The sequence below is a fragment of the Anomaloglossus baeobatrachus genome, chromosome 9 (genome assembly GCF_048569485.1).
Source record: "Anomaloglossus baeobatrachus isolate aAnoBae1 chromosome 9, aAnoBae1.hap1, whole genome shotgun sequence".
NCBI classification, from domain to species: Eukaryota; Metazoa; Chordata; class Amphibia; order Anura; family Aromobatidae; genus Anomaloglossus; species Anomaloglossus baeobatrachus.
Genome location: NC_134361.1, coordinates 55,562,232 through 55,588,528, shown reverse-complemented (window position 1 = coordinate 55,588,528; position 26,297 = coordinate 55,562,232). Strand labels below are relative to the sequence as shown.

General features: G+C 47.3%; 1 protein-coding gene across 1 annotated transcript in view; it reads right to left on the bottom strand.

The window, feature by feature from the left end:
- The window catches only part of WDR44 (WD repeat domain 44), a 163,273-nt gene that overhangs the window by 2,578 nt on the left and 134,398 nt on the right, over positions 1–26,297 (bottom strand). Inside the window, exons 14-19 of the mRNA XM_075323720.1 lie at positions 25,153–25,275; positions 19,238–19,429; positions 9,007–9,108; positions 8,789–8,904; positions 7,629–7,756; positions 5,644–5,778 (exon numbers count right to left, since the gene is read on the bottom strand). Coding sequence (XP_075179835.1) covers positions 5,644–5,778; positions 7,629–7,756; positions 8,789–8,904; positions 9,007–9,108; positions 19,238–19,429; positions 25,153–25,275 — 796 coding nt within the window. The remainder of the gene's footprint in view (positions 1–5,643; positions 5,779–7,628; positions 7,757–8,788; positions 8,905–9,006; positions 9,109–19,237; positions 19,430–25,152; positions 25,276–26,297) is intronic.

The following is a 26,297-nucleotide window of genomic DNA, read 5'->3' as shown; positions in this document are numbered from 1 at the left end:
GCCCAGGAGGCACCGACAGCTCTGGTCGAGTGCGCCTTAATCCCCGACGGGGGAGGCACCTGAGAAGATTGGTAGGCATCGGCGATAGCCGACCTGACCCAACGAGCCAAGGTCGGTTTAGACGCCGAAAGGCCCTTGCGCTGACCCGTGGTTAGCACAAAAAGTGAGGTGCACCGCCGAAAAACGGCGGTGCGAGACACATAGATTCGGAGCGCCCGCACCAAATCTAAGGTGTGCAACGCCTTCTCAAAGCGATGCACAGGGGCCGGACAAAAAGAGGGCAATGAAATGTCCTGGTTAAGGTGGAAGGAAGACACCACCTTAGGGAGAAAGTCCGGAGTCGGACGAAGAACCACCTTGTCTTGGTGAAACACCAAAAAGGGGGATTCCGAAGAAAGCGCAGCCAAATCAGAAACTCTCCTGAGAGAAGTTATGGCTACTAGAAAGACAACTTTCTGTGAAAGTCTAGACAAAGGAACCTCCCTGAGAGGCTCAAAAGGGGGTTTCTGTAAGGCCGTGAGGACCAAATTAAGGTCCCAGGGATCCAAGGGTCGTCGGTAAGGAGGAATGATGTGAGATGCGCCCTGCATGAAGGTGCGCACCTGAGCCAGTCGGGCGATACGCCGCTGGAACAATACCGACAAAGCCGACACCTGTCCCTTAAGTGAATTGAGGGACAGACCCAACTGTAGACCCGACTGTAGAAAAGACAGGATGGTCGGCAAGGCGAACGGCCAAGGAGCATGGCCGGAAGAGCGACACCAGGACAGGAAAATTTTCCAAGTCCTGTGGTAAATCTTAGCCGAGGAAGACTTCCGAGCCTGAGTCATGGTGGAGATGACCTCAGAGGGAATGCCTGAAGCAGTCAGGATCCAGGACTCAAGAGCCACGCCGTCAATCTGAGAGCCGCAGAATTCTGGCGGAAGAACGGACCTTGAGAGAGAAGGTCTGGGCGGTCCGGAAGATGCCACGGCACCCCTACGGACAGGCGGAGCAGGTCTGGGTACCAGGCTCGCCTGGGCCAGTCCGGAGCAATGAGTATTACTCGACGGCCCTCCATTCGGATCTTGCGCAGAACCCTGGGCAATAGCGCTAGAGGGGGAAACACATAGGCCAGACTGAACTGAGACCAATCCTGAACCAGTGCGTCTGCTGCGAAGGCTTGAGGATCGTGGGAGCGAGCCACGTAAACCGGAACCTTCTTGTTGTGCCGGGAAGCCATTAGATCTACTTCCGGAGTGCCCCACTTGCGGCAAATTGACCTGAACACTGACGGATGCAGTGCCCACTCGCCGCCGTCCACGGTTTGACGGCTGAGATAATCGGCCTCCCAGTTTTCCACGCCTGGGATGTGGACTGCGGATATGGTGGACTTTGAGTCCTCCGTCCACTGGAGGATTCGTTGAACCTCCAACATCGCCAGACGGCTGTGAGTTCCGCCCTGGTGATTGATGTAGGCAACCGCTGTCGCGTTGTCCGACTGAACCCGAATGTGCTTGCCCGCCAATAGGTGGTGAAAGTCTAGGAGAGCTAGAAACACGGCTCTGATCTCCAGCACATTGATCGGGAGGGCTGATTCGGACGGAGTCCAAGTGCCCTGTGCTCGGTGATGGAGAAACACCGCTCCCCAGCCGGAGAGACTGGCATCCGTGGTGAGGATCACCCAGGACGGAGTCAGGAAGGACCGTCCCTGTGAAAGGGAGAGGGGCTGAAGCCACCACTGAAGGGAGTTCCTGGCCTGTGATGACAGAGCCACCAGCCTGTCCAAAGAAGAGATCCGCTTGTCCCAACAGCGGAGTATGTCCAGCTGCAAGGGACGCAGATGGAACTGGGCAAAGGGAACCGCTTCCATGGACGCCACCATCTGACCCAGCACCTGCATGAGGTGTCTGATGGAATGACGGCGGTGCCTCAGCAGAGAGCGCACCGCCAGACGAAGGGACTGCTGTTTGACTAAGGGCAACTTGACAAGTGCCGGCAGAGTCTCGAATTGCATCCCTAGGTACAAAAGTACCTGGGTCGGGGTCAGAGTCGACTTGGGGAGGTTGACAAGCCACCCGAATTGGACTAGAGTGGCGAGAGTGAGCGAGACACTCCGCTGACAGTCTACACTGGATGAGGCCTTGACTAGAAGGTCGTCCAGGTAAGGAATCACTGCCAACCCCTGGAGGTGCAGGACCGCAACCACTGCTGCCATGACCTTGGTGAACACTCGGGGGCCGTGGCTAAGCCAAAGGGAAGAGCCACGAACTGGAAATGTTCCTCTCCGATCGCAAAGCGTAGCCAGCGCTGGTGTGAAACCGCAATAGGCACATGCAGATAGGCATCTCTGATGTCGATGGATGCCAGAAAATCTCCCTGGGTCATTGAGGCAATGACCGATCTTAGAGATTCCATGCGAAAGTGCCGCACCTGAACATGCTTGTTAAGAAGCTTGAGATCCAGGATGGGCCGGGAGGAACCGTCCTTTTTGGGAACTAGAAAGAGGTTTGAGTAGAAACCTCTGAACCGTTCCCGGGCGGGGACCGGAACAATTACACCGTTGGTCTGCAGGGATGCCACGGCCTGAGAGAAGGCGGCGGCTTTGGAGCAGGGGGGGGTGGACAGAAAAAATCTGTTTGGCGGGCTGGAGGAAAAAGGTATCCTGTAGCCGTGGGTGATGATATCCCGCACCCACTGATCGGAGACGTGTTGCAACCACACGTCGCCAAAGTGGGAGAGCCTGCCCCCGACCAAGGACGTTGCTGGCGCGGCCAGATAGTCACGAGGAGGCTGCCTTGGTGGCAGCGGCTCCTCCGGTCTTTTGAGGACGCGGCTTTGCGCGCCAGTTGGATTTACGATCCTTGGCGGTAGTGGACGAGACTGTGGGCTTAGAGGATGACCAGTTAGAGGAACGAAAGGAACGAAACCTCGATTGGTTCCTGCCCTGGGTAGGTTTCTTGGCTTTAGCTTGTGGCAAGGAAGTACTCTTCCCGCCAGTAGCTTCCTTAATTATGTCATCCAGCTGTTCCCCAAACAGCCGTGACCCAGTAAAAGGGAGACTCGCAAGGTACTTCTTAGAGGAAGCGTCCGCTTTCCACTCTCGAAGCCACAAGATCCTGCGGATCGCGAGGGAGTTAGCGGAAGCCACTGCCGTGCGGTGAGAAGCCTCCAGGACGGCAGACATGGCGTAGGATGCAAAAGCCGAAGCTCGGGAAGTTAAGGCATCCATCTCAGGAATAGAGTCCCTGGAAAGGGAATGAATCTCCGCCAGAGAGGCAGAGATAGCCTTAAGAGCCCACACCGCCGCAAAAGACGGAGAGAAGGAGGCTCCTGCCGCCTCAAATACAGACTTGGCCAGAAGGTCAACCTGGCGGTCAGTGGGATCCTTAAGAGAAGTGCCGTCGGCCACCGCAACTACTGTGCGGGCTGAGATTCTGGACACTGGAGGGTCCACCTTTGGGGACTGGGCCCAGTCCTTAACCACCTCCGGTGGAAACGGGAAACGGTCATCTGAACTACGTTTCGGAAAACGTTTGTCAGGACAGGCCCTAGGCTTGTTAACAGTGGTCTGAAAGCTGGAGTGGTTAAAAAACATACTCCTAGGTTTCTTAGGAGAGGTAAAATGGTGTACCTCTACCAGAGAGGGTTGATCCTCTGACTCCTGTGGGTTGAGGTTCAGTACGGAGTTAATGGACGCAATCAAGTCACTAACGTCCGCATCGCCGTCAGACAAGTCAATGGGATACATAGAGGTAGAGTCTGAGCCCACAGTAAGTGAATCATCCTCGCCCCGCACCTCGGCTTGTGAATCAGAGCCGTGGGACGAGGAAGGAGAAGGGTCCGTGCGTCTCCGTTTAGGGGGACGGGGTCCTAGGACATGCTCTGAGGGCTCTGCAGAGCTCGGAGCCGCAGAGACACCCTGAGAGGGAGGCTGATGCATAGACAGCAGCGTCTGGGACAGCTGCCCCATGGAATCGGCAAACGACTTGGAAAGAGCCTGTGAAAAGGATGCTACCCAAGCCGGGGGTTCAGCCACCGGGACCGAAGCAGCCTGAGGGACCCCTGAGGAGGCTCCAGGCTGAGACACAACCATATTAGCACAGTTATCACAATGTGGGTACGTGCTAGGCTCTGGCAGAATTAGCTTGCAAGCAGTGCATATAGCATACATGTTTGCAGCCTTGCTCCTAGTGACAGACATGCTGCTGTGGAGGAAGCTCTGCAGCCAAAACACACTCCTGTAGAAAGCCTGAGTGTATAAAAATCCACAACCATAGGTTGTGGCTTACCAGCCCTGCTCTCTGTGTCCTCCGGATTTCACCGCTCCCCTGTAAAGTGACAGCTTTCCAAAAAGTATGCAGCTGCAGCATCCAGCGCTTCTCAGTGATAAAAACGCTGATAAAATGGCGCTGGGAGAAGGAGGGGGGGCGTGTATAAGCCCAGGAGCGGGAAAACAGAGGCACAGAGATACAGGGGGGTAGACAGGGGAGGGGACATCTCCTTAGAGAGGAGTGCCCTCCCCTCTGCTGGCCGGGCGGTGGGCGGCGCTGTATGCAAAACATACAGCAGAAGCCAAAAACGAAACTAGGCCCAAACTGAAGCCGGGGCCTAGATTTTAAAGTGCGGCCGACGAGCAGGCACCGTCGGCGCGGTTCTCATGGGAAATTCCCAGAACCGGCCGAAATTAACAGTAACGCTAAAGCACATACTGCCCCCATAATAAAAGCACCCGGGACCCCTGAAAAAACGTCTCAATACTTAGCTTTGAGACGCAGGGCCATGTCCCTGAGTGGGGTTAACGCTCCTTCCAGCAGGGACCAGACAGGGCTGCGGATGGAGCCGGACTCCTGCAAGCAGAGAGGACCGTGATGGCTCCCACTTCAAACAGAGCCTCGACAGAGGATGCGAAGGAGCACGGCATGTGAAGGCTCCAGCCTTATGAAGATCAACCTTAACAGCACCCCGCAGAGTGGAGCGTGAAGGGACATGCCGGGAGTCCAGACTGGACCCGCTTTTCTTCCAAATCTTTAAAAAATTAAAATAAAATTGAAAAAAAAAATATGAGGAAATAAAAGTGTGTGTATCCTCCTGAAACACAAAGCGTTGAACTGGGTAGATTGTCATCCAGGGGGTGTATATAGCCCGGAGGGAGGAGCTACACGTTTGAGTGTAGTGCTTTGTGTGTCCTCCGGAGGTCGCTAGCTATACACCCATGGTCTGGGTCTCCCATAAAGGAACGATAAAGAAATCCTGGTGGTTGGTCCTCTTTAAGGAGCATGTACTGGGCACTACAGTGGAACCTTGGTTAACGAGAACAATCCGTTCTGGGACTGTGCTTGTTAACCAAGTTACTCGTTCAGCAAACACAGGCATAAAAAAAAAAAAGAAAGATCATGGCGGCCACGGCCTTAGGTTGATCCTCCTGTATTATGCACGCAGAGGAACCATTTAAATGTAGTGATGAGTAATTGGCCTTGATCTCTGGTGTAAAAGCAGGAATTGGAGCTGGCTGCAGCCACTGCTGTCATGGCCAGCACAAGACTGTACTACACAGCTGGCACATGACGTATATGGAGCAAGCTCAGTTCTTGAGCCTGCTCCACATACCCACACCCAAAAGGCATGTGAGTATTTGTAAAGAATAACAAGGTAATCACTCACCTGATGGTATGTTATCTATAGACTCTCCCGCTTCCCCCTTCTGGTCAGTGTCTTGTCTGTCAGTAGATGCGTCCGGTGGTACCATCAGGTTTGGATGTGGAGCAAAGATTGCAGATGTAACAACGGCATTGTGTGCTGAAATACAGGATGCAGAAAATGAAGAGTATGCCCCGACACCGCATTATAATAATATGCACCCATATGTCAGGAACAGAAGAAACTCCATGATGGAAATCAGCATTTGTGGACAGGACAAAAAAGTAGAAAACAGCACCAAGTACTGTAGTCCCCCCTCCTTACATAGCCGATGGCTCCCGTGAAAGAATGCACCAAGTGCACATGTGCACCTTTTTCTACCACACTTTTTCCTTCCACTCAACTTTCTATTAATATGCTTGGATGCAGCACTCTGAACAACCAGCTTCTTTAGCAATGACCTTTTGTGGCTTACCTTCCTTGTGGAGTGTTTCAATGACTGCCTTCTGGACATCTGTCAAGTCAGCAGTCTTCCCCATGATTGTGTAGCCTACTGAACCAGACTAAGGGACCATTTTAAATGCTTAGGAAGCCTTTGCAGGTGTTTTGTGGTAATTATTCTAATTTTCTGACATAATAACTTTTGGGTTTCCATTGGCTGCAAGCCATAATCATCAACATTAACAGAAATAAACACATATAAATAGATCCCGCTGTGTGTAATGAGTCTATATAATATATAGGAATAGATCTCTCTGTGTGTAATGACTCTATATAATATATAGTAATAGATCCCTCTGTGTGTAATGACTCTATATTATATACAGTAATAGATGCCTCTGTGTGTAATGACTCGATATAATATATATGAATAGATCCCTGTGTGTAATGATTCTATATAATATATGCGTTTCCCATTTTGTATTGAATTACTGAAATAAATTAACCTTTTGATGATATTCTAATTTATTGAGATGCACTTGTAGCTGTCAAGTCAGCAGTCGTCCCTATGATTGTGTAGCCTACTGAACCAGACTAAAAGACCATTTTAAATGCTTAGGAAGCATTTGCAGCTATTTTGTGGTAATTATTCTCATTTTCTGAGATATAACCTTTTGGGTTTCCATTGGCTGTAAGCCATAATCATCAACATTAACAGAAATAAACACGTGAAATAGATCCCGCTGTGTGTAAGGAGTCTATATAATATATAGGAATAGATTCCTCTGTGTGTATTGACTATATAATATATAGGAATAGATCCCTGTGTGTAATGACTCTATATAATATATAGCAATAGATCCCTCTGTGTGTAATGACTCTATATAATATATAGGAATAGATCCCGCTGTGTGTAATGACTCTATATAATATATAGGAATAGATCCCTCTGTGTGTAATGACTCTATATAATAAATAGGAATATATCCCTCTGTGTGTAATGACTCTATATAATATATAGGAATAGATCCCGCTGTGTGTAATGACTCTATATAATATATAGGAATAGATCCCTCTGTGTGTAATGACTCTATATAATATATAGGAATAGATCCCTCTGTGTGTAATGACTCTATATAATATATAGGAATAGATCCCTCTGTGTGTAATGACTCTATATAATATATAGGAATAGATCCCTCTGTGTGTAATGACTCTATATAATATATAGGAATAGATACCTCTGTGTGTAATGACTCTATATAATATATAGCAATAGATCCCTCTGTGTGTAATGACTCTATATAATATATGTGTTTCCCTTTTTAGTACTGAATTACTGACATAAATTAACTTTTTGATGATATTCTAATTTATTGAGATGCACTTGTAGCTGTCCATGTAATTACAGCATTTTGTGACAAGAAACTAGTGGAAAAAAGTGTGAATAGAGATATCTAGGACTATAAGATAAACTCCGGGGTCAGGAGACACGTCTTGCTGATTTGGAGATTATGTTCATAGTTATTATAACTGTAAGATTATTATATATCATTATTATAATTTACCTTTAATACCCTCCCAGAAATCATTGCGGTCTCTTCTTACAGAGGTGAATTTGCTCAGGTCGTGGTAAGTGCTCCAGATATACACGTACTTATCTTCAGAACCGCTCACGATATAAGTGAAATCATGGCTGAAAACACAAACAGGTCGGTCAAGGGTTAAATTAAATTAAAGGGGCACTCCGAGATCTATGCTATGCGGAAATCTTATGAGGGTAGGGGGTTTTCTGCGATACCTAAAGTGCAGTGCCCACCGCCACCAAAAAGTGTGACTCCGCCCATGCACGGTGTCGTACTGTGGGCAGCTTCCAAAAGATAGGACTCTACTAATGAAGAATCAATGTCATATCTTAGCAATGCTTTATCACTTGCAAAGTACTGGTTCCCCTTTGTAGGTCCAACTGGTGTACAGAGTCTTGGGGTGTGTTCACACAGTTTTTGGAGTAGAAACACTCCAGGAAATGCAAAAACTCCAAAAACTCCCCAAAAAAGGAGCGCTCCCTGGAACAGTTTTGACTAGAAAACTCATCGTTTTTGGCTACTTAAAGGGAAACTGTCAGCAGGTTTTTGCTACTTCATCTGAGAGCATCACAATGTATAGACAGAGATCCTGAATCCAACGATGTGTCATTTAAATTAGTGGCTGCAGCCGTTCTGACACAATCAGAATTTTTAGATTTAGCCATGTAGCAGAGCTGAGAGAGCTGTCCCCGCCCACACCAGGCTCTCTATAAAGACAGTACATTGACAGTGAGGTATCAATCACAGGAGGGGGTGTGCAGGACTCCAAGCACTGATAAGGGTCTTGCTGCTTAAACACAAACAGCAAATAAACAATATATAGGACTGTGACAAGACGGGCATCCCTGAATTTTTCGTGTTAACCCTTGCAGCATGCTGGCTTCAGCTTACATAGCAAAAACCTGCTGACAAATTCTCTTTAAAAATAATAAAACAAAAATCTGTGTGTACTCCTATAGGGAGCTACCATGTTGGACTTATTAAAGAGACATTACCAGGGATGAATAATTATGCAAATTACCAGAAGCTAGAATTTTTTGGGACTTTTTGCAATACGTGCTACAATGGTTATGAAGTATTTTCATAAGGCGAGCCGTCTGATCACATCATACAACGCCCAGACTGACGGCATTTTCCTGTACCTGAAGCTGGCTTTGATTTGACTGCTGCTGTTTACGCAGCCTTTGTATTTCATAGATAAGGACAAGTCCCTTAGGTCGTACAGCCTTATTCTAGAATCGTTAGAGGTCACCAAGATCTGAAACCAATGAAAAAAAAAAATGAGATGTTAAAAATCTCAGACATATTATACACGACTTTTCACATCAATATCCATAAAAATAAGTTAAAAATTAATGACCTTATTTTCTCCAGGCAATGGCTCTATTCCAGTGATTTTTCTTCCGACCCTATTTCGTCCCCTTGTGGATCGCACGTGTATTTGAGTGTGGTACTTCAGATGCTAAGAAATGAAGCAAAAATCATCAAGATACAAGTCAGAACCCACTGTGGACAATTTATGCCCCAGGTTTAGCAGTTTGTGTGTGAGTGTCTCTTTGTGTGTGTGTGTGTGTGAGTGTGAGTGTGTGTGTGTGTGTGTGTGTGTGTGTCTCTTTCTCTGCCCATAATAGGAGTCTATAATAAAAGATGCGTTCCCAGCTCCATTGACTTTAATGTAAGCAGGTATTTTGGTGAATCACTAAGCACAGCGTTAAATTTGTCCCTCAAAAAGTAGTCTATGATGTTCCCTGAGTCAAATGAGAGGTCTGTGCAAAATTTTGTGATTGCTAAAGGAATCCACACTACATTTACAAACACACACAGCTTTATATACAGTGGAACCTTGGTTAACGAGAACAATCCGTTCTGGCAGTGTTCTTGTTAACCAAGTTACTCGTTCAGCAAAGCAAGATGTCCAATAGGAAATCATTGCAATGCAGACGATTCCTTCCACAACGTGTTAAATGTCCCATCCTGGTGCCCTATTGTGCCATTCCACACACGCACAAACACACACATTATGCTCACCTTACCTTCCATCGCCGGTCTCATGGTTCTTGCAGTTCGCCGGTACAGGATGTGTATGGGCTAACCATCGCAACGATGGAGGAAGTTTCGCTGCCAGCACGCTGACGTCAAAGGCAGGAGTCGCTTGCCTCTGATTGGCCAATGCGCTGCCTTTGAGAAGCGGCTGACAGCGGAAGTTCCTCCATCGTCACGATGGTTACCCGATACACATCCTGTACCGGCAAACTACAAGAACCATGAGGCCGGTGATGGAACGGAGGCTAAGCGGAGCATAATATGTGTGTGTGCGTGTTTGTGCGGACTGTAAGAGCGGGTTAGAGCGTGGTGGATGTACGGAACCGGAAGTGTATGCGGTGAGTATTTTGCTCGTACGGCAAAGCATGCTCATAAACCGAGTTAGAAATTTACAGCAAGCTTTGCTCGTTAAGCGAAATACTCGCTAACTGGGTTACTCGTTAAGCGAGGTTCCGATGTATTAAGTTTTAGTGGTTAAAACAATTCAGACCCTTGTAAGGCTAGTTTCACACTTGCGATGAACGGTATCCGTTGCATTGCGTTGTGTGATGGATGCAACGGATGTGTTGCATATAGTGGCACAACAGATGCAACAAAACAACGGAATCCGTTTTGATTCCCCCCCCCCCCCAGTTTACCGGCGGCAGACTATTGTGGACGATCAGCTGATCGCTCCCAGTAGCCGGGTGATCAGCTGATTGCTCCCAGTAGCCAGCCGCCGGGTGATCAGCTGATCGCTCCCAGTAGCCAGCCGCCGGGTGATCAGCTGATCCCTCCCAGTAGCCAGCCACCGGGTGATCAGCTGATCCCTCCCAGTAGCCAGCCACCGGGTGATTAGCTGACGCCAGGTGATCAGCTGATCGCTCCCAGTAGCCAGCCGCCGGGTGATCAGCTGATCGCTCCCAGTAGCCGGCCGCCGGGTGATCAGCTGATCGCTCCCAGTAGCCGGCCGCCGGGTGATCAGCTGATCGCTCCCAGTAGCCGGGTGATCAGCTGATCGCTCCCAGTAGCCGGGTGATCAGCTGATCGCTCCCAGTAGCCGGGTGATCAGCTGATCGCTCCCAGTAGCCGGGTGATCAGCTGATCGCTCCCAAGTAGCCAGCCGCCGGGTGATCAGCTGAACGCTCCCAGTAGCCGGCCGCCGGGTGATCAGCTGATCGCTCGGCCGCCGAGAATGCGGGCGGGGGCGGAGTGCGGGGTGGGTGGAGCCGAGCGGGGCCATTGCGCTGAGGACAGGTGAGTGTGTGTGTGTGTGTATACATGCGGAGTGGAGTGTGGGAGGGGGCGGAGCCAAGCGGGGACGTGCCGGGCTCCCTGCACACGTACCCAGGGTAAATATCGGGTATAACTAGGCAAAGCACTTTGCTTGGTTACCCGATATTTACCTTGGTTATGGGTGCAGGGAGCCAGAGAGAGCATGCGCAGTGAAATCCTGAGGATTCCGCTGCTCAAAAAAACGAAACATGCTGCGTTCCTCCCGCTGGGTGGAAGCAACGCAGCGTCGCCCAGTGGAAGCAACGCAGGTCCTTTTGGCACAATCCGTCATCCATACAAGTCTATGGGAAACAGTGGAATCCGTTAACGGATTCCGCTGTTTTCCAAAAGGGCGGATTGTGACAGAAGGAAAAAAACAGAAGTGGGTCATTCCGTGTCAAGTGGACCAGTTTTAAAAATCGTCCCCACTCGACGTTCTCCGATTTTGCTGAAAATTTATAAGGATGTACATGTATGTTTGAAAAGAGGTTCTGTAAATTTTTAGGGCCAGATCTCAAATATATTGGGCACTGTTGACCTTTCACTGGAGGCCCCCCCCAAGCCTGCGGCTTCAGCTAAGAGGATTTAGCAAACTTTGGCACATAGCCATTAGAGTTCTATACTGGCTATGATGCTGAAATTTGGCATACTAGCTTAACTTTTGCTGCTAAACGCGATAAAATTATTACCGGCTATGACAAAACAATATTTCGGCCGCAATTTTGTGTCAAAGTAGCTTGCAAAACGCCTCGCATAAAATTTATGCCAAACTTTGCCCATATATAACTCAAGACCAAAACCCAATAGGAACTGGTGCTTTACCCTGTACAACAAACATCTTCATGACTTTGCATTGCTGCAATATCACGGTCAAAGCATATGTATTTGTGGAAATATTCACACCCACATATGACAAACTTAAAAAAACCGAATTTTACCTATTTTAGGTCAAATTTCCCAAAAAGGGTACCCCTAAAATATATTAATTCTGATATCATTTGAAAGAGCACATTTTTCTCTACAAGGATCATTGGGGTTTTTTTGGAGTCTCTCCATTTAAGAAAAGAAAAATGCCACTGAACATGGTGTTATTTATTAATACGCAATGAATGCTAACTGCACTATTCAAACCCTTGCGTTGGTCCATGGTGGTTATACCACAACCAATTCCCTAAGAATTGGTCTTATAATCCTATTAAGAATTGTAATAATGCTGTCTTTCGAGAATTGGCAGCCCCATCGCCTAGGAGCCATGGCCGATAGCCGTGCAAGGCCAGCCGCGGGTGGTCTCTTTATCGCAGGTTCCAAAGCCTGAGGGTGGGTGTCTTTGCCTAGGATCCCAAGCCTAATATTGGGAATCTTTTGTTGGTTCCCAAGCCATAATGTTCAGTCTAAGTAAGTGGTCTGGAATTGTTGCTAAATTTGCAATGAAAGATGAAGGGTCATTTGACACCCTTGTTGCAGTCCACACTTTCTTAACAGTAATTGTGGAGTATCTCAAGACTCTCATCAATGGGATTCGTCATATCCACTACTTCAGTGATGGATCTGCAGCCCAGTACAAAAATTTCAAATATTTTCTCAACTTGTGCCACCACAATGCTGATTTCAATATCAGCGCTGAATGGAATTTTTTTGGTACCAGTCATGGAAAGTCGCCCTGTGATGGGATTGGAGGGACAGCAAAGAGGTTGGCAGCTCGTGCCAGTCTTCAACGCCCAACTGAAAACCAAATACTGACCCCGGTGGATTTATTCAACTTTTGCAACGAGCAACTGAATGGAATCAAGGTTTTTTTTGTTCCAAAAGAAAAAATTGACGAAATACGGGTAGTTCAAGAGGAAAGGTTCAAAGATGGACATACAATTGCTGGAACAAGAGAAAGTCACCAGTTTGTGCCAATTGATGACAAAAAGATTCGCATTTCAAGGGTGTGAAATGACCCTTCATCTTTCATTGCCCATGTAGATGGATCTGTCAGATCAGAAATGCCTTTTGTGCCAATTGCAAACCTCCAGCCAGGGCAATACATTGCCTGCATTTACGATAGGAACTGGTGGATTGGAAATATTTCTGAAATTTCAGTCGACGACCATGATGCATTAATACATTTTATGCATCCTCATGGAGCAGCTAGCTGCTTTCACTGGCCTGTGAGAAATGATACATGCTGGATTCCCGAGCCGTCAATCATTGCAATAATTCCAGCACCAGCTGCAACAGCAATGGGCCGACAATACAGCTTCTCTGACCCGATCATGTTGCAAATTCAGCAACAATTCCAGACCACTTACTTAGACTGAACATTATGGCTTGGGAACCAACAAAAGATTCCCAATATTAGGCTTGGGATCCTAGGCAAAGACACCCACCCTCAGGCTTTGGAACCTGCGATAAAGACACCACCCGCGACTTGCCTTGCACGGCTATCGGCCATGGCTCCTAGGCGATGGGGCTGCCAATTCTCGAAAGACAGCATTATTACAATTCTTAATAGGATTATAAGACCAATTCTTAGGGAATTGGTTGTGGTATAACCACCATGGACCAACGCAAGGGTTTGAATAGTGCAGTTACCATTCATTGCGTATTAATAAATAACACCAGGTTCAGTGGCATTTTTCTTTTCTTAAATGGAGAGACTCCAAAAAAACCCCCAATGATCCTTGTAGAGAAAAATGTGCTCTTTCAAATGATAACAGAATATATTTTAGGGGTACCCTTTTTGGGTAATTTGACCTAAAAATAGGTAAAATTCGTTTTTTTAAAGTTTTTCATCATATGTGGGTGTGAATATTTCCACAAATACATATGCTTTGACCGTGATATTGCAGCAATGCAAAGTCATGAAGATGTTTGTTGTACAGGGTAAAGCACCAGTTCCTATTGCTTTTTGGTCTTGAGTTATATATGGGCAAAGTTTGGCATAAATGTTATGCGAGGCGTTTTGCAAGCTACTTTGACACAAAATTGCGGACGAAATATTGTTTTGTCATAGCCGGTAATAATTTTATCGCGTTTAGCAGCAAAAGTTGAGCTAGTATGCCAAATTTCAGCATCATAGCCAGTATAGAACTCTAATGGCTATGTGCCAAAGTTTGCAAAATCCTCTTAGCTGAAGCCGCAGCCTTGGGGGGGCCTCCAGTGAAAGGTCAACAGTGCCCAATATATTTGAGATCTGGCCCTAAAAATTTACAGAACCTCTTTTCAAAGATACATGTACATCCTTATAAATTTTCAGCAAAATCGGAGAACGTCGAGTGGGGACCACTGGTCCACTTGACACGGAATGACCCAAGTGTGAAAGTACAAATATATCTATAAACCCTTAAAACATCATTTTATTATAAAATTTAAAAACATCCAAAATACACACTATAGAACCTAAAGTGCACAGGTGGAGAAGGGAGGAGGGTAAAGGATAAAGTAACCCCTAAATATAAACCTCCCTCCTGTCCACTACCTCACGCGGGGGTTGGCACCCTAAAAGCACGATATGGCGCCCCCACTCACCGCCGGCTATCCTTAGCCTGCCCTAGTTAACCCTAGCGGCAGGTTTGAAAGGTGCTCAAAAACTCATAAAGTGCATAAGTGCGGATAGCTAATGAGGTATAAAAAGAGGATCATGTAAATCAATTGGCCTTAGAGGTTAGGCGAGGATGCGCCAGAAAACGTGGAGGGGACCTTAATAACTGTCTCCTAACCACTCCCAACCAAAGGCGACAATTGGATCATGTATCAGTGATGAGTACACCCCTTTCTTAGTCCCCTGCATTTTTGATTAAGCACATGCACTTTCTGGTTTAAAATGCTGCTGTAAATTTATTATTGCATCCTAGTATAAGTGCCTCCTTATCGTTATTTATCACTATGCACTTTAGGCCCACAGCACAGGCACTTTATATTTGTATGCATATTGTCTGATAGGGTGCAATAGGGACTCTTTAGGGGCAGCCTTCGTGGTGTGGGGGCGCCATATGTTATCGTGTATTCAGAGTGCCGACCCCCGCTTGAGGTAGGGAGTGGTTAGGAGACAGTTATTAAGGTCCCCTCCACGTTTTCTGGCGCATCCTCGCCTAACCTCTAAGGCCAATTGATTTACATGATCCTCTTTTTATACCTCATTAGCTATCCGCACTTATGCACTTTATGAGTTTTTGAGCACCTTTCATACCTGCCGCTAGGGTTAACTAGGGCAGGCTAAGGATAGCCGGCGGTGAGTGGGGGCGCCATATCGTGCTTTTAGGGTGCCAACCCCCGCGTGAGGTAGTGGACAAGAGGGAGGTTTATATTTAGGGGTTACTTTATCCTTTACCCTCCTCCCTTCTCCACCTGTGCACTTTAGGTTCTATAGTGTGTATTTTGGATGTTTTTAAATTTTATAATAAAATGATGTTTTAAGGGTTTATAGATATATTTGTCACTTCAAATTTCCCTTCACTTTATATACCAAGTGTGAAAGTACCCTAAAGAAAAAAATGTTTTATATTGCCATTTTTTGAGAAGTGTAATATTTCATTATTTTTCTATTTTTTTATGCATTATTTTTCCATCCATAGAGCTTAGTGAGGACGTATTTTTTAGCTGAGTTTTATTTTATGGATACCATTTAGAGGTACACATGACATTTTGATAGCTTATTATTGTACTTTGCATTTTATTTTATAGAATGAAGATACTAAATTGCATAACTAGGCCAATTAATGAGCGCCCATCAGCCATGACCAAACGACCTTTCTTTGAGGGAACCCTAAACCTATTATCAAACATGTCTCTCCTTGGCTAAAACTCTCCAAATTTCAAGGGCAGGTGGGATCCCGCAATAATTGAAAACAGCCTCAAATGCATGTTTTTCACGGACGTGTTGAAGGTGCGTAAGGCCATCCATGTACCGTGATTTTGGCATGTGTTCTCCGTGTGCTATCCGTGATAGCACACAGATTAGCAACTTTTTACTCTCCTGTCTCCGGCGCTGCTGCTTCTGGGTCTGCGGTGCAGTGAATATGCATGAGCATAATGAGCGGGCCCAAAAGCAAGTGACACCAGCGCAGAAGACCGCATCGCTGGAGACACGCGAGTATAGAAAATCATTGTATTTCTCTGGTACATATCACATGGATCACATCATTGTGTGATTTGTGTAAGATCTGTGCTGCAGGAGAAATACGGACTTGTCGCCGTGCGGGACACACGGATATGCATGTGTGCTACACGGACACACATCTGTGAAAAAACACAGATTTGTGCGCAGACACATTCATTTTAATGGGTCTGCATTATCCGTGTCTCCGGTATGTATGAAAACGACGTCATATGTACCGGGATCACGGACATGTGAAGGGGGCCTTAGAAGGATTGGAGGAATGCTTGGCGAAATAAGTAAGCAATCAAAGAGATCAATATTAGGTTTAAGATCCCAGCAGAGGGAAAAGAAAAAAAAAAAAAAGATACACCTTGTCGCGGCTGATGGGCTCTCATGAATTGGCCAATTTAAGTACCTACATTTTATATTCTATGTAGAAGTAATGCAGTCTAAGTGTCATATATGAAATGTTTGCATGTAATCTTAGCTCTTACTGAGTGCTGCGGTATTCTTTTGTTTATATATTTTGGACTCTGTTCACAGTTGCTTTATTCTGTTTGGAGGTCCTGGTCTTTTTTTTTGGTTTCTTTGTTTTTTTACCTTTTCCTATATTTTCTTGGTTCCCCCAGTTGACTTGAACCTGTGTTCATCGGATGGCTTCTATTATATGCTACCATGTATAGTAAAATTGTGATAGTCATATGAAGCTTTAAAGGAGGATTAACACAGCAGTTTCGGAGGCCTTCAGCAAGCATTGGCTCCCTGGCGTCATTTAAATACCGCTCTCTGTGATTTATGGCGGCATGTATATGGTCCCACTGGTGTTTATTTACAAGCAATCAGCATATGTCCACTGCAGCCAATAAGTGTCCGCCCCGTATGACTATACAAATCAGAGTGAAGAGGGGGTTAATGCCGCGCATCAGCCAAAATGAAGATGTAGCACGTTGATGTTATAAACATATTCTTTTATTCCATCGGTCTACGCGTTTCGAGGATACACCTCTTCTTCAGGACCAGTGCATCAACATAGTATAGCATAAATGAAGATGTCAGACATATATATACAGCTGATAACAGAGAGCACCGCCCATTAGATGAAAGAAAAAAAAGAAAAAAAAAAACTAGTGGGAGGAACCACTGATTCAGTGACATAACAGATATTTAGTAGAACTCAAATTCACATATAGACTAATAGATAATAATGAATAACAAATATAAAATTTATAGGAGTGACAAATTATTCTGAAAAGAAAAAAAGAAAACAGAAATCATTATATAAAGAAAAAAAAAAAAAAAAAAACCTTTTCTAGGTGTGAACATTACACTAGAACCCACATAGGGTGGATTCCTTAAAACCTCAAAGTCAGTGTTATTAGTGAAACTGGCTATTCCATATTCTGTGAAAGATGTGTAGGAAATAAAAGAATCAAATGTGAAAACAAAAGAGGAGTGTATGGTATGAGATCTATGTGTATTAAAGGGATAGGGTCTATGTGTATTAAAAAACCTGAAGTGACATTCACAATTAATAAAAAATAGCGCTGACCGGAAAAAACATTAAAAATAGGTAAAAACCTTTATTAAGAGCAATAAAAAATGTTAAAACTTGTAGAAACATCACCACAGAGAAAAAGGAAAATTCGTGTTATATTCAGGGCTCAGGAGCGAGTAGTATAACAGAGCGCTGATAGAAGACAGGTCAAGAAAGTTCAGACCGTGGGAAATAATGCTTATGCGCATGTCCTGCAAGGTCATCCCAGTGCAGATGCTAGTCAATTGCATATCTAGGGGGCCCATAGGAGAGATGCTGCATAGAGGAGAAAAATATACACATATATATATATATATATATATATATATATATATATATATATATATATATATATATACATACATACATACATATACATACACATACATACATATATATGTATGTACATATATATACATACATACACATACATATAAGTACAAGAAAAAACCCAAAAAGTGCAGTAGATCACAGGAGTATATTCATAGTAGATGAGGGAAGGGATTTAATAAATAAATAAAACCAAAAATAGTATCGGCAGTAAGAGGAAGCCCCGTATGACTGGCATTATTGCTTAGCACCAAGCATACGAGGGTAAAACTTGAGGGGTTTAAAATAAAAAGGGACACACGTGGCGCCACTCTAAATGTAGTACTTCGAAACCATAAAAAATGATTAAGAAATGTGCATAAATTGCACTCACCTTGTTTCAAGTTCGGTCAAACCCATAGATCCCTTTAGGATCAATCTCTGTGCTGATCTGCTGCTCACTAGGATCGGATACACTGTGAAATCACCTCCACAGGAAACCAGGAAATTGAAGTGCTTTCAAAATCCTTCAAATCAAAAAAAAACGTGGCGCTGATCCCCAAAATGTATCATATCAGAAAAATTTGTATTCGGCTACTATAAAATATTACATAAAATATTTTATGTAATATTTTATAGTAGCCGAATAAAAAAATCTTCTGATATAATATATTTGGGGATCAGCGCCACGTTTTTTGGACTTGAAGGATTTTTCAAGCACTTCAATTAGCACCAAGCATGGTGCCAGAAGCATCCTATATGCCCACGATTTGGCAGCAGTGGTCACTTGTGGATTGCTTCTAAACAAAGACCAAGACAATTGTTGACGCGCCAGTGTTGGTTAGGTAGAGAAGAAGCTCTTTTGCCATGTTAGAACGTGGCAACTGTATAGAAAAAATAGACAATCCCTGTAAGGTAGTCGCAGATTAAGATTTGTGGTATGAGTTGGGAACCCCATTTATGATGGATGGCACGGTGGCTCAGTGGTTAGCACTGCAGTCTTGCAGCGCTGGGGTCCTGGGTTCGAATCCCACCAAGGACACCATCTGCAAGGAGTTTGTATGTTCTCCCCATGACTGTGGGGATTTCCTCCGGGTTCTCCGGTTTCCTCCCACACTCCAAAGACATACAGATAGGGAATTTAGATTGTGAGCCCCCATGGGGACAGTGTTCCTGATGTATGTAAAGCGCTGTGGAATATGTTAGCACTATATAATAATAAAGATTTATTTTATTTTTTTATGATGCCTATAAGCTGTAAAAGGTCACATGGACAGTGGCTGATGTAAGGAGGCTGTCATACAAAGAGGAATCCCATGCACATGCCCAGTGTGCTGGGACACAGCAGATCCGGCGGCGCCGCATTACCTCTGTGTCGTAGAATATGCATCTCCCGTCGTACGTGCCAATCACCGCGTGTTTGCCGTTCTGACAGAAATTGGCAGCGGTAATGAGCTTCGTCTGTCCATCGATTTCATTCCACAAGGCAACTTTCTTGTCCGGAATGTTCCAAAGCCGAAGTTTCCCGTCCAAGGATCCGCTTAAGAAGTATCTGTCATCCTACAAAAATGAACAATGGAACATTAAAGGTTCTGTGGGCAGCAAATGAGCAAAACTGATCACGGCGAACATTAAAAATGTTGCTGTAAATGCTCCTGTAAAAAAGTTGAAAAAACTACGGGGTGCTCACATGTGTGGCCAACACACCTAGCTGGAATCTGCTGCATCCCCAGAAAAATGGCTGTAACAGGACACATGCAAAACACATACAACTTCATCACACATACTAATAGTGCCGCAGTCGCTCCTGTGTGCAAATGTTCTTTTTTCGATTCTGCATTTCATTAATTAAAATTATATGGTAACACGAGGTCTTGTTTTTATGCAGCACAAATTGTACTCGATTTTGGGGCTGTTGGTGAGTACATATAACTTAAGGTTTACTTGTGATAGTTGTATATATAAATATATATCTCTCATGAAAAAAACAGTCAGAATTTTAGCCAGAAAAGTGGCTTTTTTTACACTTCTCATCGATGTACAGTCATTTTTTACAGTAATTAATTATTTACACTTTACAATGTATCCATAAAAATCAGATGTCACTCTGTGGAATCTGAGGGAGAATTTGGAGGTGGAGAGGCGGGGGGGGGGGGGGGAATCTGCAGAGGGGGAATCTGGAGGCGGAAGGGGGGAGCAGGAGGCGGAAGGGGGGAATCTGGAGGCAGAAGGGGGGGAGCAGGAGGCAGAAGGGGGGAATCTGGAGGCAGAAGGGGGGAATCTGGAGGCAGAAGGGGGGAATCTGGAGGCAGAAGGGGGGGAATCTGGAGGCAGAAGGGGGGGAATCTGGAGGCAGAAGGGGGGGAATCTGGAGGCAGAAGGGGGGAATCTGGAGGCAGAAGGGGGGAATCTGGAGGCAGAAGGGGGGAATCTGGAGGCAGAAGGGGGGAATCTGGAGGCAGAAGGGGGGAATCTGGAGGCAGAAGGGGGGAATCTGGAGGCAGAAGGGGGGAATCTGGAGGCAGAAGGGGGGAATCTGGAGGCAGAAGGGGGGAATCTGGAGGCGGAAGGGGGGAATCTGGAGGCGGAAGGGGGGAATCTGGAGGCGGAAGGAGGGTATCTGGAGGCGGAAGGAGGGTATCTGGAGGCGGAAGGAGGGTATCTGGAGGCGGAAGGAGGGTATCTGGAGGCGGAAGGAGGGTATCTGGAGGCGGAAGGAGGGTATCTGGAGGCGGAAGGAGGGTATCTGGAGGCGGAAGGAGGGTATCTGGAGGCGGAAGGAGGGTATCTGGAGGCGGAAGGAGGGTATCTGGAGGCGGAAGGAGGGTATCTGGAGGCGGAAGGGGGGAATCTGGAGGCGGAAGGGGGGAATCTGGAGGCGGAAGGGGGGAATCTGGAGGCGGAAGGGGGGAATCTGGAGGCGGAAGGGGGGAATCTGGAGGCGGAAGGGGGGAATCTGGAGGCGGAAGGGGGGAATCTGGAGGCGGAAGGGGGGAATCTGGAGGCGGAAGGGGGGAATCTGGAGGCGGAAGGGGGGAATCTGGAGGCGGAAGGGGGAGCAGGCGGCGGAAGGGGGAGCAGGCGGCGGAAGGGGGAGCAGGCGGCGGAAGGGGGAGCAGGCGGCGGAAGGGGGAGCAGGCGGCGGAAGGGGGAGCAGGCGGCGGAAGGGGGAGCAGGCGGCGGAAGGGGGAGCAGGCGGCGGAAGGGGGAGCAGGCGGCGGAAGGGGGAGCAGGAGGCGGAAGGGGGAGCAGGAGGCGGAAGGGGGGAATCTGGAGGCGGAAAGGGGGAATCTGGAGGCGGAAGGAGGGAATTTGGAGGCGGAAGGAGGGAATCTGGAGGCGGAAGGAGGGAATCTAGAGGCGGAAGGAGGGAATCTGGAGGCGGAAGGAGGGAATCTGGAGGCGGAAGGAGGGAATCTGGAGGCGGAAGGAGGGAATCTGGAGGCGGAAGGGGGGAATCTGGAGGCGGAAGGGGGGAATCTGGAGGCGGAAGGGGGGAATCTGGAGGCGGAAGGGGGGAATCTGGAGGCGGAAGGGGGAGCAGGAGGCGGAAGGGGGAGCAGGAGGCGGAAGGGGGAGCAGGAGGCGGAAGGGGGAGCAGGAGGCGGAAGGGGGAGCAGGAGGCGGAAGGGGGAGCAGGAGGCGGAAGGGGGAGCAGGAGGCGGAAGGGGGAGCAGGAGGCGGAAGGGGGAGCAGGAGGCGGAAGGGGGAGCAGGAGGCGGAAGGGGGAGCAGGAGGCGGAAGGGGGAGCAGGAGGCGGAAGGGGGAGCAGGAGGCGGAAGGGGGAGCAGGAGGCGGAATGGGGAGCAGGAGGCGGAAGGGGGAGCTGGAGGCGGAAGGGGGAGCTGGAGGCGGAAGGGGGAGCAGGAGGCGGAAGGGGGAGCTGGAGGCGGAAGGGGGAGCTGGAGGCGGAAGGGGGAGCTGGAGGCGGAAGGGGGAGCTGGAGGCGGAAGGGGGAGCTGGAGGCGGAAGGGGGAGCTGGAGGCGGAAGGGGGAGCAGGAGGCGGAAGGGGGAGCTGGAGGCGGAAGGAGGAGCTGGGGGGGGCACAGGTGGAAGAGAAGGAGCTGGAGGCAGGAGGGGGATCTGGAGGCAGAAGGGTGAATGGGGGGGCAGAGGTGGAAGAGGCGGAGCTGGAAGCAGAGGTAGGCGCTGGAAACAGAGGGGAGAGCTCAAAGCAAAAGGTGGAAGGGGGTGGGGCTGTAAGCAGAGGGGGCGTGGCTGTATGCAGAGGGAGGAGCTGTAGGCAAAGCTCTGCCCCCTCCTCTATCTCCATAGAATCTCATCAGCACTATTTGCCATCTCAGTAATAGGAAAGTCTTCACTGAATACAGATTTTACCTCAGAATTAATAACTTTGTGAATGACTGAGCAATTCTGGCAGAGAAAGAAGCAGAATCCTCTGATAAGATACATTACAAAGTTTCTTATTTTCATGTGTATTACTGATTTAAAAAATAAAAATTAAAAATGTCGGTTACGCTTTAAATGTGCGGCAGGGTGCAGTGGCCGGTGCTTTACCACAGGTAAATTTCTCTTTACAAATTATATACTTTCCAAATTTCCTTTCATGTTCCGGATTTATATCCGTTCTTCCCCCCGATGCTGCGATCCACAAAACATAATCATATCCCTGAACAATTAGCAAACCTTTTATAGTCGCTAATAAAATGAACAAACTCCAGCCGGGCGCAGGCAGCGAGTAACTTATATATGCACAGAAGAACAATAACAAAACTATATTTCACAGCGATTAAAGGGATGCGTGCTATAATAAAACCCTCAGCGTAATAGCAAAATGAGGGTAAAGGCGGCGATAACTAAAACAAACCCATACAGATCTTAATTTGTGAGGCATTTCTCATGGCAGTGGCATTACTGAATAGGACTAGATTAACCCCTGACCAGAAAGCTACTGGTGACCTCCGAAAAACAACATTATGTTCTAAGAGTCCATCTCCATTAACCTTTGTACACTCCCTCACTATTCTACACAAGGGCTGATGTCCTATATTAAAGGGAACCAAGCATCAGGATTTTCGTGTAGAAGCTGCAGCCAGTGCAGTACTGGCACTATCATGCACAGTGTGTACATACCATCAGGGGGCAGCTCGGGTGTTTAGGCAGTGAAATACAACTTTATAAAGTTTGAAATTTCGTGCACTTTTTGATTGACGTGTGCACCTCTGCAGATAATGTCCGGGCGGGTTATGCAGGAGTTCCCCGCCCCCCCACCAGCCTGTTCCTCCCTCTCTCCTGATGTCCGGGCGGGTTATGCACGTGTTCCCCGCCCCCCCCGCGCCGCCTGTTCCTCCCTCCCTCCCTCTGGCTGTATGTAAATATCTAATCTTCAGAAACATGGCGCCGGAGTGGGCCTCTGCGCATAGCGCTCATCTCCGGCGCCATGTTTCTGAAGCCCCCGCATTACACAACTTGGTGTCTGAGAGGGCGGCGCATGCGCCCTCGTTTCTTCACAGCCCGTTGTGACCGCGGGAGCGCGCGCGATTAGAACAGGACAGAACAGCTGACCGGAGGACGCGATTACCTGCAGCTCCTGTATCGTGCCGCCCCAGGACACCGGGCCAACACACCAGCCGGTGTGACATCGCTGTGGCGCCGCCCTCTCAGACACCAAGTTGTGTAATGCGGGGGCTTCAGAAACATGGCGCCGGAGATAAGCACTATGCGCAGAGGCCCACTCCGGCGCCATGTTTCTGAAGATTAGATATTTACATACAGCCAGAGGGAGGGAGGGAGGAACAGGCGGCGCGGGGGGGCGGGGAACACGTGCATAACCCGCCCGGACATCAGGAGAGAGGGAGGAACAGGCTGGTGGGGGGGCGGGGAACTCCTGCATAACCCGCCTGGACATTATCTGCAGAGGTGCACACGTCAATCAAAAAGTGCATGAAATTTCAAACTTTATAAAGTTGTATTTCACTGCCTAAACACCCGAGCTGCACCCTAATGGTATGTACACACTGTGCATGATAGTGCCAGTACTGCACTGGCTGCAGCTTATACACGAAAATCCTGATGTTTGGTTCCCTTTAAAGGACTAGTCCAGCGGGGGTGAATGTGGCCAGGACTGGGTATACAGGGACGCTCCAGCATTTGCGCTGCCGCCTTATACCATCTCTATGGGACTGTTCCCGCACTGGGCCTTTTTTCTTTTATTTTCCTGTTTGATGTACGAGAACTTGATTTTTGCAAGTTGCATTTCTGAATTACCATATGGGTTATTTTTATATTTTTGATAGATCGGACTTTTAAGGAAGCGGCGATAACAAATATGTTTATTATTACTCTTTTTTGCTTTCTTTTTAAAGAAAAAGGAGAAGTGATTTAATTTTTTATTTAAAATTTGTTTTAACTATTTTTTTTTAGTTCTTTTAGGGGATGTGCTTGTTTTATATACTGCAATTCAATAGTATTGAAGTATATAGTCAAAATGCCATTCTTCTAGTAAAGAGGATCGGTATGCAGGTTTTTGCTATGTACTTTGAAGACAGCATGCTGCAAGGGTTAATACAGAGGATTCAGGGATGCATGTCTTGTCAAAGTCCGATCTGTTGTTTATTTGCTATGTTTAAGCAGCAGGACCCTTATCATTGCGCAGACTACACTGTAACTGCAGTCCGGCACACCCCCTCCTCTGATTGTACATTGGCAGGGAGGTATCAATCTATAGAGAGCCTGCTGTGAGCGGGTGAGCTCTACTACATGTCTAAAGCTAAAAACTGTGATTGTATCAGAACGGCTGCACCCAGTAATCTAAGTGAAACATAGTTGGATTCAGGGTCTCTTTGCCTACATCATGCTGCTCTAAGATGAAGTAGCAAAAACCTGCTGACAGATTCTCTTTAAGACAAAAACTATGCCATGACATCCCATCGACACCTGTCCGACTGCATTGCAGGCTATGGCATGACCATGGCAGCCAATGTATCTGACAGTCGCGCCATTTAAATGCTACGGTCAGTGATTGACAGTAGCATTTAAATGGTCACAGTATACAGAGTGGAGCATGCTCGGTCACTGCTGTTATAGGCAGGTGCCGGCAGTGTAATTTTCCAGGTATGGTGCGGGCTCAGCTTCTGAGCCTGCTCCACACATGATGACCACATGTAGGACATACTGTTATGTCCTACGTCAGGATTCGCAACCAATCAATTAAAAACTGAACGGTTTCCTTCCAGAGGATGAGACTCTGATATTTACGTACGCGGGATCTTACAGTATAGGTATGTGCACGACCAGGACATAGGAAAGAAAACCCACTTACCCTCGGATGGAAAGCTATTGCTGTAACAAAATCTATATGCTGGAAACAACACAAACACTCCCTCCTGGATATGTGCCACAGGCGGACCGTCTTATCCATCGATGAGGACAGTAAGAAGTAATTCTGGGAAGAGAATACGATCAATTAGTGTCAGGAGCAAACACGACATGAGTTCTCGTCTACAGAGACAGCGTCTAGTCAAGCTCCTGACGATCCGTTATAGGGGGATCATTACCCGCGGAGGCTCGGCCGGGCCGCGGCTGTAATTGCATCCATGTGATTTGTGCTCTTTCCTATAATTACGTAGCAGAACCACTGTTATGGACAATGAATGGCCGTTAAATACAGAATAGAAAAGAAAAAAGCGCTTACAGCATATTGATTAGATACTGTCCTGTTCAATGTACTTTATGTTCAGTGGCGAGAGCAGCTCTTTAAAACGTAAAATATAGCAGATCCTCCCCCCGTTATAGCGTGCGGTTGCGTCTGGACAAGGTTAAAGCAGGGAATGAGGCCATGTGAGGTAAAACGCTGCTTGTGAAGCGAGGGTAGGAGGGTTAATCACTGACTTCTTAAGGTAATATTTACACAGGCAGCTCCAAATGGCACATTTTTTACGGACTTGGTTATTACCAATCAAACTTTACCCACGCAGACAAGAGGGACGCAGACAAGAGGGACGCAGACAAGAGTCACGCAGACAAGAGTCACGCAGACAAGAGGGACGCAGACAAGAGTCACGCAGACAAGAGTCACGCAGACAAGAGTCACGCAGACAAGAGTCACGCAGACAAGAGTCACGCAGACAAGAGTCACGCAGACAAGAGTCACGCAGACAAGAGTCACGCAGACAAGAGGCACACAGACAAGAGGCACACAGACAAGAGGCACACAGACAAGAGGCACACAGACAAGAGGCACACAGACAAGAGGCACACAGACAAGAGGCACACAGACAAGAGGCACACAGACAAGAGGCACACAGACAAGAGGCACACAGACAAGAGGCACACAGACAAGAGGCACACAGACAAGAGGCACACAGACAAGAGGCACACAGACAAGAGGCACACAGACAAGAGGCACACAGACAAGAGGCACACAGACAAGAGGCACACAGACAAGAGGCACACAGACAAGAGGCA